At 38.2% G+C, this 11,288-nt stretch overlaps 1 protein-coding gene and 1 long non-coding RNA gene across 6 annotated transcripts; both read left to right on the top strand.

Moving 5' to 3' along the window:
* The first annotated feature begins 3,133 nt into the window (after positions 1–3,133).
* LOC148727622 (uncharacterized) lies at positions 3,134–5,585 on the top strand. Its single transcript, XR_015988964.1, has 3 exons — positions 3,134–4,245; positions 4,723–4,877; positions 5,401–5,585. It is a non-coding gene; the product is annotated as an uncharacterized LOC148727622 (long non-coding RNA).
* Positions 5,586–5,963: 378 nt separating this feature from the next.
* LOC148727623 (separin-like) lies at positions 5,964–11,077 on the top strand. 5 transcript variants are annotated; one of them, XM_088725818.1, is made up of 11 exons: positions 5,964–6,282; positions 6,712–6,916; positions 7,338–7,408; positions 7,886–8,034; positions 8,132–8,299; positions 8,741–8,839; positions 9,259–9,329; positions 9,420–9,480; positions 9,947–10,037; positions 10,518–10,591; positions 10,989–11,077. In XM_088725818.1, the coding sequence occupies exons 4-10, from the start codon at positions 7,972–7,974 to the stop codon at positions 10,541–10,543; spliced, it is 579 nt and encodes a 192-aa protein (XP_088581944.1). In that variant the 5' UTR covers positions 5,964–6,282; positions 6,712–6,916; positions 7,338–7,408; positions 7,886–7,971; the 3' UTR covers positions 10,544–10,591; positions 10,989–11,077. The 5 variants fall into 5 exon arrangements, 4 of the variants coding, with proteins under 4 accessions (XP_088581944.1, XP_088581942.1, XP_088581941.1 ...); XM_088725816.1 differs by lacking the exon at positions 5,964–6,282 and adding an exon at positions 6,289–6,599; XR_015988963.1 differs by lacking the exon at positions 5,964–6,282 and having other exon boundaries at positions 6,289–6,916; positions 10,518–10,689; positions 10,989–11,072.
* The last annotated feature ends 211 nt before the right edge of the window (positions 11,078–11,288 follow it).

Here is an 11,288-nt window from a genome sequence, read left to right on the forward strand (position 1 = left end):
TCATGTGCCTGTTTTACAATAGACATGAATTTTGTAGTCAGTTTTTCTACAACAACAACATACTGTACCTGTACGTGTACATGGAGGACCGTGCAGAAGGGAAAGGGGCCCTGACATTGCACCTCCGGTGCATCCCCAAAAGCACCTCATTCCCTCAAAATATCAGACTGTCAAATGAAATGTTGGTGTAACTTTTCAGATAGAAGATATCTGCCTGGAGCAACCATTTATGGAATCACTTTGTGCAGCTTTGGAAATGTGGACGTCACTAAGGACCAAATCACTGCAACAAGACACCAGTGGAAAGGTAAATGTTTCCTGGAAAAAGCATTTTAGGGCTATGTAATATATTTTTTTACTTTAATTTCCAAAACATTAATATTTTTTCACTGGCAGTGAGAATTCTTTATTTGAAAACAAGTGAAACTGTAAAATTCCAAGAACAGTTTTCTTTCATGGGGAATTTGTTGTGAGAACTAAATAGGTATCAGCTTTTGATACTTTCAGACGTTTTACGATAGGTACTTAAACAATTTGAAAGATGTGCCATTAAAGATTTATGGATTACTAAAATTTAAATGCTGTGCTAAGTCTGCACTCAAACAGAGTGCCCACCCAGCCCGAGGTTATCCTGGTTTCCATTAAATTCACCCTTTAAATCCCAAGACCTAATCACTAATTCTCCCCTCTAGCTGCTACACATTTCCTTGTAAATAAGTTATAAGAATTTGGTGTTAGATCAAGAGAACAACTTCTACATGATAAGTTCAAGTATTCTCATTACCTGTTGAATCATGTATGGGCTTTAAAGGGAGAAGATACATGTTTAAATCATTTCTGGGAGTTAAAGGGCTAAGCAACTAGGCGTATTACTACTCCCCCAAGATGGGATGCTAGTCCATTGCAAGGTTATCCCCTTCCCCCAGCATTTTATCACTTGGCAGGCTTTTTATCTGTACTCCTGGTTACAGAGAGGCACGTGATAGAAAAGAAAGCTGTGTTTTGCCCAAGTGGACACAGCAAAATGACCCAGCCAGTTCTCAAACCCAGACCTCTTGACCCGCAGTGCAGCATACTAACCATTGGGTTACTGCATCTCCCACTGTATACAATACATTTAATCTTGCATGAATGTTATTCTCACTGAATTTTTTTTTTATGTTCTAGGTTGACCTGGACCATCTTATTAATCCTGAAGAGACATATCATTACTTGCTTATCACTGCTGAAATGTTTGGGCTTTTAAAACAGGTGAAACCTGCTACGTACTTTCATTGGTGACGATTTGGATTTCCCACAGGCAATTAACTGTTCATGCAGTCCTGTCACAACATGACCATGGCAATAGAAATGTTAAAAAAAATGTTTCGGTACAAGAAATGACAGCAGTTTTAAGAGATTTAAGTATTGCAGTAAATGGTTTGAACCCGGGGGTAACATGTGAAGGTGTAGTCTGATCGTCCGGGTGAGTGTAGTGCTGAGAAGGACTGTTGTCGGTGGCAGTGACTGACGTTTCGACAACCTGTGCGGAAGTCATCATCAGAGTCAAGTGAGTGATTGTTGTCAGTAGAATGTTCTTATTCCAGTTCGTGTGAAATGATCGGTTGGTTTTGCCGTGATGTTATTGGCTGTAAGACTCAAGTGACGTAAGTCGTTCGTGATTGGTCTGTTTCGGTCTGTCGGTAAAGCTAGGTTGTTCTTTTTCGGTCGTTTGTGATGTTTATGTCGTGAATGAGTCGTTTGTATGGGGCGGGTTGTATGGGTCTCCCCTAAACAGATGTCAACAACTACCCGCCCCATACAAACGACTCATTCACGACATAAACATCACAAACGACCGAAAAAGAACAACCTAGCTTTACCGACAGACCGAAACAGACCAATCACGAACGACTTACGTCACTTGAGTCTTACAGCCAATAACATCACGGCAAAACCAACCGATCATTTCACACGAACTGGAATAAGAACATTCTACTGACAACAATCACTCACTTGACTCTGATGATGACTTCCGCACAGGTTGTCGAAACGTCAGTCACTGCCACCGACAACAGTCCTTCTCAGGACTACACTCACCCGGACGATCAGACTACACCTTCACAGATTTAAGTATTTGAAGGAAAAGGCTATCACTCAACAGAAAAGAATGATTTTCTCCAGTCAGGTCTTTTTTATCTCGACTGGTAAATTTTATACAGTGAGGATCCTTGCCTTTGTTATCAGTGGTGTAATGAATAATGTAGGTTCTGCATTGTTGGAGGTTATTACAAGATAATTTGGTTGTATCAACTGGGTTAATAAATATTAATTGGCCGCAGCAAAGAATTTCTAAAGCTGATATTCCAAGGTTAAGCCCTTTATCAGAGCAAATGGTGAAGGGTTAATACTTGAAACATCAGCTTCAGAAATTGTTTTCAGCATCCGATTGGCATGTACATTATCAACTCAGCTGATGAAACCAAATTATATGTACTTATAATTCCACCCCCCCCCCCCCCCCCATCTGCCCCATCTGATGCAGCACAACATATGGGTATCTTCAAAAAATTAAGCGTGTGGGAACATCTTCCATTGCACCACTCCCTTCCCAGGATTAACTCTGCTACCCTTAGGCTTAGGCAAGTTAAGCCAATAATTTATATCCGCTTTGCAATACTGAGCGTTTTAAAAATTCTTTTATTAATAGACTTGGTTTTAAGCATAACTTGGCTGTAAGTAATTAATACACATTTTAGCCCATTACACTTTACATGTAACACTTGATATGTATTTTATCAGTGAAATAAAGACTATTTACTATTTTAATTTACAACAGTTTCCCATCAGAATCTTACCCCCTTTATTCATTCAATGAATGAATTGTTTTCTTGCAGCCCTTAAAAAAAGCTAGTGCTCTTTGCATGGCTGCCAGTATATCCCAATCAGTTGGTACCAAAGATATGCTGGATAATGGATTGTGTGCCCTAAGTGATGCTGTTCACTCATTGTGTGACATTCTGGACTTGTCACATGCTTCAATTATTCTGTCTCATACAAGTAACCTGGTTGATAGATTTGAGCCCTGCAGTACTTCATGGGTTCAGTTCTTGTTGGCCAAGAGTCACTATTTGCTAGTCACAGGAAAGGTATGAAAAATCAAAATCATTATTAACCCTATCACTGCTTTAACTAACTCTACTTACTGTCTGCCAAACACTTCTCGTGATGTAAGTTTGGAAAATTTGGTATTGGATTAACTAAATAATCCTCTACAATTGATTTTTTTCTTTATTCTCCTCACTTGTCTGCTTGACATTGTATTGATGTTGTAAGGAGAATTCCTGTCTTGGTCTCTGACATGGGAGTCAAAGGGTTAAACAAGCATTCATCATGCAGGCATACATGTATACGTGGTACTCTAGCTCCATGTTGGTGATTTTTCTTTGTGCTGAAGAACTTGGAATAGCTTTAGGCAAGGAAACTGTGGGCCAGCTAGCCTCTGAGAGCAGCAGGGAAATCCAATTTGTATAGTAATCACATGATTTTGAGTGCAATTTGGAATAAATAAGCACGAGTAAATTTTCTCAAAGACTAACAAAATTGCATGAGCCCATAGGGTGAGTGCAATTTGTGATCTTTGAAAACATTTACAAGTGATTATTTATTCCAAATTGCACGAGAAAATCATGTGATTATGTATTAATAATATACATGAAAAAATACGAGGTAGCTTCTCATAACTACGCGGAAGAAAAGCGCATGCATCACGTGCAAAATTAATTTATTGAAATCCTGCAAGTGACATTGACCTTGACATTGACATTGACCAATTATTCTGACCAATCAGAATGTCTGGTTTGTTTCTTTCTTTGCACTGAATTAACCCTCTTCTGTACTGAATTAACTCTCTTCTGCACTGAATTAACTGAAAACTGCGTTCATCTTAACCAATCAGAACTGAGAAATTTTTTCATGTATATTATACAATATACGGTATAGGAGGAAATACCAATTAAACAGGTCTATAATAGTCAGTACGTGTAAACACGGGATTGTTCAGTTTGTGATGTGTGTGTCAGTCGTGGTTTTCATTGATTAATGTTGAGTATGCGGAAGGGGAGGTCTCCCTGAAGGAAGCACTGCAGAGTGAAGTCTTCACACACAAGAGTTACAAGTCCCACCTGTTGAAAGCCAGATGGAAATCAATTTGCTGTGAATATGCAATGCTCCCACCCACAATCCACAAATTTAAGATAACAGTTGGTAAGTTCACTCTTCTTCTTTGGAAATTCCTCTTTCCAAAACTTAGATCTACTCTTCTCCACAGTTATTCAGTAACTTTTTCATAATGGAAATGGGAATTTAGCAGTGGATATTCCATAAGATGGCTCTTCTTGTCCACTGATACTAGGTCTAATTGGAATTTGGAGTGTTTGTTTTTGGAGACCCCTAGAAAGATCCTTGGAGTAAGGAAAAAAACTAACAACAAACTCAACCCACATGTGACACCAGGTCCAAGAATTGAACTAATGGGAGGCGAGTGACCTCACCACCGCTCAATCCCAGCTCCCCAATATTGATTTTTTATTTCATTGTTTTCATAAACCGTCGCCAAGTGACCTGTGAAAATTTAGGCAGACTTAGTACCAACAAAACAGTCTGTTCAACCAGATAATTTTTGATCAGTGAATCAATTCATGAGTTTATGAGTAATTCCCAGGTGACAGTTATTTTTTTTAGTATTATCATTGTTGAGATCCTCTACTTGGTTCACTGACTCCTGGAATGGGCTATGGATGCACTTCATAAACTAACACAAATGGCTGAAGAAATCTTTGGTTTAGATGCGTTTTGTACTGACAAACAGATACACAAGCAAAAGGAAAATTTGTTGGGTAAGGTGATTGAGGAATTTTTGTTTCCTTTTATTCTTGACACAATTCTGCAGAGCCCTGCTTGCAAAGTAGTGCCCCTGATTTCTATGAGCTTCTACTAGGGACAATGTGTTCTGATGACTGGGATAATACAGGGGTTTCATTAAGGGCCAGGCACCGGGCAAATTGACCGGTTGTGAGGACGGTTTTGCCCACCTGATTTGACGGTCTGGAGGAAAGTTTATCTTATAAAGAAGTTCAGTTCAAAGAGTTTTGCCCGCCTGTGAAAACCAGTTTCCCTCCTGCAGAAAACATTAATGAAGCCCCTGATAATATATACCTAAATCATGTGGTTGGCAATACCTTGCAATCCTAATTCAGGCTTTGAGATAGAGTTGTGCTTGTAATTGGATGTGTTATTATCCTGATTAAAATATAGAGAAAAGTGCAATCAAACTGGCCTGAAACATGGGAGAGTTTTCTTCTGTTTTATTATTAAACTTTTAATCACATATTTTGGCATCTATTCCTTTTGTTTGTGCAGATTTGCTAGCCACATCAGAAAGTTCTGGCCAAAACCTTTCTAGTTTGTCAATCCTAAATGACTTGCTCTCATCCCTGTTACAAGTTGGTCAGCTGTATGCTCATCAGGGAGCTGTGAGGGAAGCTTTGAGGCAGTTTGTGGATGGTGTTGCACTAGCAAGGCAATTTTGCCTACCATACAGGTGATTTATTAATGTTTAGTAAAAGCTCTGTTAAACTTTTGGACCCACACTAGATCAGAAAGTCAAGGAGCATCAATCCAAAATTTTAGATGAGAGAATTTTGAGGATAATGTTAACTGTCCTTGTCTGTTACTCTTAGACATCAAGCTGTTACCAGAACAGGAAAGAGAATAAAGTAAGATCTTAAAAATTGTTTGCTGAACATGAAGTTGTGCTGAAAATGAAGGGTTAATTTCTTTTGTTTTATTCCCCTGACGTGAATTCAACATTGAATTAATCTGCTGGTAATTGGTAAATTTGCCTTGTCCAAACCAGCAAAACAGTTATTTTTCAAATTTTTTTCTTTTTTTTTTTGTTTTTTGCAATTACGGCAAATGTATAAACTAATTTCATTTCAACTTCTTATGTCCCCATAGAGCAAGATATCTTAGCTATAGTAAAGATGCCAAAGGGGAATTGTTTACCTCTAAAGATTAATTTGGAACTAGTTTTTAGAAGACTCATCTAGACTACAAAGATAATGGCAAAGTTTACATCCTTTTTGTTAATTTAAGTTGAAGTTTCAACTCAAATTAATTAAAGATGACTTCACTGACTAGTGACCAGGGATATTTTCAATTGAATCCCTGTGGTTTTGTTATTTTGGGAGAATAGCAAAGGATTTTTCTAAACCTTTGGTATATATGATAACACCTTTGCCTGTGAGTACTTGTAGCTACTGTTGCATTTGATAGACTTCTATTTGTTATGTATACAAAAGAGAGAGATTTTTCGTGACCTTGTGAAAACCAGTTGGATGCTTTTACCTCTTAGACATGGCACACAACTCTCCGTGTTTACTGGTATCCCCAATTACTGTGGCACTAAGTGACTCAAAGTTTATCTGCTCCTTTATATGGGATGCAAAAACAAGGAACTAGAACCTTTGATGCCAGAACAAGGAACTAGAACATGGCTGCCAGAACAGGGGATTACAGAACAGGGAACTAGAACATGGATGCCAGAACAGGGAACTACTGTAAGACATGGGATGTCAACAGGGAACTAGAACATGGGATGCCAGAGCAGGGAACTTAATAAATCTACAAGTAGATTTCTCTTTATTTTGTTATTTCCTTTTTGTCTGTTAGGAAAACAAAGGAGATCTGGTGAAGCTTGCAGAACGTCTTTCCTCCTTGTCACTTGATGACTCTTCAACTAATACTGCTCACCAAAAACTGGCTGCCCTGGTCAAGACTTGAAACATCATGAAGTTTTCCTTGTGTGCAACTGAGAGATACAAACACGGTCTCTTCACTCCTGAAGAAATTTCCCTATTGCAGAACATGCCTAAAGGTACATTATAGTTATTTTACAAGCAATAGCGAGCTTTCAGCTGTGTTATGCAGCCAAACCAGCTTCAAAGAAAGTGTTTAACTGTTCAACTTTCTCAGGATTGGTTTGTAGAACAGTGTGACTCTTATAACAGGAGAATATTTTTTTCTAGCGAAATGTAATTATCACTAATTTAACATAATTCTTTAAGCAAAATGACTTTGTTAAAAACTTTTTGTTACCAGACCACCTCATTTGACTCTTCCCAATTCTTCAGCTCATGCTACACATAGAACTGATGATTACATTTGCCATGAATTTTTAGTTCCTTTGACAAGTAGAACTGAAATTTAATTTGTTACGTTGAGCAAATAATGAATTTTGGCAATAATCCTATAGTGTGATATTGACAAGGTAAGAAATTAGAATTATTGTTTTCTAGAGTGGACTGTTTGCACTTTGGAAACCTTCACACATCCAGTAAGCAAGGACAGAGAACTGCTGATCTGCAGGGTAAGGGCTGACTGTGATCCTGCTGTGGTTAAGATTAACACAACATCTGGAGAAGCACAGAACAAGGATTGCACTGTATGTCGATGTGTTTGTAACAACTTGGTTATATTGCGGTTACTCTGTTGTTGTATTTAGGGAGAGTGGACCTCTCACCTCTATGTTGGAGGAGGTAGTAGCTTACAGTCAGTTGAGATTCTGTAGTGCAGGTGTAAGCTTTGTCCAAGGTCACCATGAGGGGTTTTTGGGTAAAACACTGAATTCTCACAATACCTCTTTATTCTAGAAGATCACTAGAAATACGTCTGAGCAAACTGTCTGGATATCTGACAAAACAGTGGGGGTAACCTGCGCTTACTAGTAGATAATTTCTCATTTAACCACTAGAAAGTCTGTAAGTAATGATAAAAGCACAAGAACAGGGTTGGCGAAGTAAATTAACCTAATTAACTATTGACTGAAACAATTTATTTTGTAAAGGGAGACAAAGTTGTTGTGGATCTTTCAAAGCTGTTCCAGTCTCGTGTATTGGAGGAATTTACAGACATAATGACAGCATCAAAAGCATGAATATTAACAACACAACCGAGTGGTGGACACTAAGGACAAGGCTTGACAGGAGAATGAAGGTGATCAGCATTTCAACTCTCACGAGCCATGAATGTGTATCCTCTCCTATGACATAACTGAAAGTCTAAATTGTAATAATTATGATCATTTCTTTAGAACCTTTTGGAGAAACTTGAAGGTTCTTGGCTTGGAAGATGGAGAGGAGTTCTTCTTGGTCAGCCTATTGATGAAGAGTATTGTGAATCAATAGCATCCTTAGCCAGAGAGTTGGAAGAGAAAGTTTCAATCCTGTGTGGATGCCGTCCTGATAATCATTTGCTTGAAGTATGTTGTGCATGAATCAATCAGAGTTTCCCGAGTTATAAGGATGGCAGATTGTATGAAAAATGTTTTGTCCATCAATCTTTGTTATGATTTGTGTGCCATCTTTGGTGCTTGACCCAAAGATGACAATTGAAGTAGCAAAACCTTGCATAGTAACCGAATGGAAACTAGGGATGGTTGAGTGGCAAGAGCACTCACCTCCCTGCTGTTCCACAGGTTCAATTCCCAGACCTGGTGTCATATGTGGTATGTGGGTCGGTATGTCCTTGCTCCAAGGGTTTTTATACAGGTTCCTTGGTTTTCCTCCCTCCACAAAAACCAACATTTCAACATTTCACTTTAAACCAGTGGACAAGAAGAACCACCTCATGGAATGCTGCCAGCTAAATCCCATTGTCATTAATAATATTTTTATTAGTAAGTGTCCTTTGTTTGTTGTAGGTCCTCATAGATTCGTCATTTTGCTTGTCAAGAAAAGAAACTGCTGAAGCACTGATTGAAATTACTGCCATGGATGCTACCTTACCTTCTTTTGAAAAAGTAAGAACAAGAAAATTTTTGTTCCAAGCAAAGAATTCATAATCAAGTGTCTAAAGTAAGTTGGAATTTCACTGCTTTTGTCAAAGCATAGGGCTAACTCTTCACTCTAATGAAGGGCTTAAGTCAGATTTAGCAATTACTTACATTAACTAAATTGTAATTTGGTCCTCTTGTGTTTCCTAGACATAGCAACTCTCTGGTTTTTTTCTTCTCAACCTGTATTGCAATAAGCTGTTGTGATTATTTTTGTTTTGATTATTTGGTGTTTGATAAAATTGCACTCTATTGGTTTATCATCGTCAATTGCCTGACAGGAGAATGTGTTTAGTCTTAGCAACTAGAGACAAAGGGAGGTTCCTCATCCTTGGCCCTTAAGTAATCATCTCTCATTTCATGTTCTCTCACATTGCATGTTTCAGCTACTTGATGAAGTTCAGAACCTCACTGACAAGCTATTTGAAGATACAGACAAGAAAAGCTGCATAAACAGGTTCGAGGGAACATAAAGGTTAATTTTCTTTCTCACCTTCATTACTTGTACTCTCGAGAAATTATTGATGACAACAAAATTCCTTCTCAGGTCTGGAGGTCACTCTGCAGAGAACATTCCTCGTCATCCTGTAATCCTAACTCTTGGAAAAGTAAGAGCCAGCTTTTTTAGGTCTTACATTTGTTTAGTAATCAGCCATTAAATGTATTCTAGCTCTAGCTCTGAAGACCTGAAAACTGAACAACCAATATGTGGGTTCTTTGTAAATAGATGTTGGTGAACTGTCAAGGAATCAAAGCTTAGCCAAACACAAGGGTGGGGGAAAAGGCATCTGTAATGGACTGACATTCCATATTAGTTTAAAAAGTGGTCATATGCAACATTAGTTTAATGGGTACTGGTTGCTCACCATTATATTCAAAGTGTTCAGACACTAAAGTAGATTTATGGGCATGCACACATATGCTGTAATTGCAAGATGTGTGCCTAAATTGTGGTAGCAGATCTTACTTATCAACTCATTCAGTATTGGGACATACTCTTCTACAATATTTGAAACCAGAGTCAATTTCTGGCATATCTATACATCAAACTGATCTGTATTTTATGATTCATAGGATATTCAGCATCTTCCATGGGAAAGCATACCGATCCTGTTTGACCAACCTGTGACAAGGGTCCCATCTCTGCAATTTCTCTTTTTCCAAGGTACACATTTCATTAAGAGGTCTTTGAAAGTTTGAAGACCTGACTTGTTTCTCAAACAACTGTCATGTTTTCTCCCAGAACCATATTGATTTTTATCTCTGCTATGCTGTCAACAGTGGAAAGAAATTTATTTTAATTAATTATATCAACCCTGATGCCCACTGATTGTGTAAACCATGGTTTGGGTTAGACCTTGTGTAAAGAACTGGCTCATTTGGTTTCTGGAGCATAATTCTCCCTCACAATAATGGTTTGTAATTTTATGAAAAGAAGTTGTGATCTGATACAAAAAATTGTTTGTCATTTCATTATCTATTAGCCAAGGTAAGCATACAGGAAAAATTGTCAATTGATTGAATTGAATGAAGGTCTTTTGAAATGTGGTTGCCTACCACAACAACTTTTGTGCCAGATTCTTAGCTTTTTAATACCTTGATATTCATTGTCAGTTAATATTTTTTTCTGCATTTCTCTTGATAGTTATCGTGTCAAAGACAGTTGCCTGAGAATAACCTACCCAACACCCAGAAAATGTTTCAGAAGTGGTTTGAAAGGTACAAAACACAAGCAAACGATTGAAGCAAATGAAACAGAAGAAAGACCTGATGTTGTGTTTCTTATATATTAAACTAGGCTATACAAGTTGATAGAGGTAACACCAATATATTATAAACTGAACAAATAGATTCAATGTTGCTGTGTGTCTGTTTAGTAATAGATCACAGATGTCATCAAAATGTAGTAAGAGTAAAAAAGTGGCACAGGAAGCCCAGCCAAGTGTGTCACTGATTTTGGCATTTTGGCAGCATGTAATGGTTTTAAACAATAAGAAAGCAAAATATTGTTGATGGTGACATTACTCTTGCATCTGTTTTTTAATAGATCACAAGTACAAACCAATCAAAATGCTTGTATAATCCAGCGTATATGAATAATTGTTGTCACTTGCAGCGAAGATGGATGGCAAGGTATCACAGGAAAGGCTCCCACACAGGAAGAGTTCAGGAGTGCTTTAACTGACCATGACCTGTTCATGTGAGTTATTGTAAAGGCTCCAGTAAGGGGCCTATTGGCCCACACAGCCAACTAGGAGTATTACCACTCACCCCCCCCCCCCCCCGACAATTCAGCAGAAGCCATTAGTCCTTCTGGGTGAAGAGAGTCACTGTGAGAGTAAAGTGTTTTGCCCACAAACACGACACGTTAACCCAGCCAGTACTCCAACCCAGACCTCTCAACCTGGAGTCCAGT

The sequence above is a fragment of the Stylophora pistillata genome, chromosome 6 (assembly GCF_964205215.1).
Source record: "Stylophora pistillata chromosome 6, jaStyPist1.2, whole genome shotgun sequence".
NCBI lineage: Eukaryota > Metazoa > Cnidaria > Anthozoa > Scleractinia > Pocilloporidae > Stylophora > Stylophora pistillata.

Bases quoted from the DNA above. Each gene is read 5' to 3' on its own strand.
- LOC148727623 (XM_088725818.1), top strand. From the start codon at position 7,972: ATGAATATTAACAACACAACCGAGTGGTGGACACTAAGGACAAGGCTT. The intron at 8,300-8,740 runs GTATGTTGTGCA...TGTTTGTTGTAG, and splicing joins CTGATAATCATTTGCTTGAA to GTCCTCATAGATTCGTCATT. The intron at 10,038-10,517 runs GTACACATTTCA...TTCTCTTGATAG, and splicing joins GCAATTTCTCTTTTTCCAAG to TTATCGTGTCAAAGACAGTT.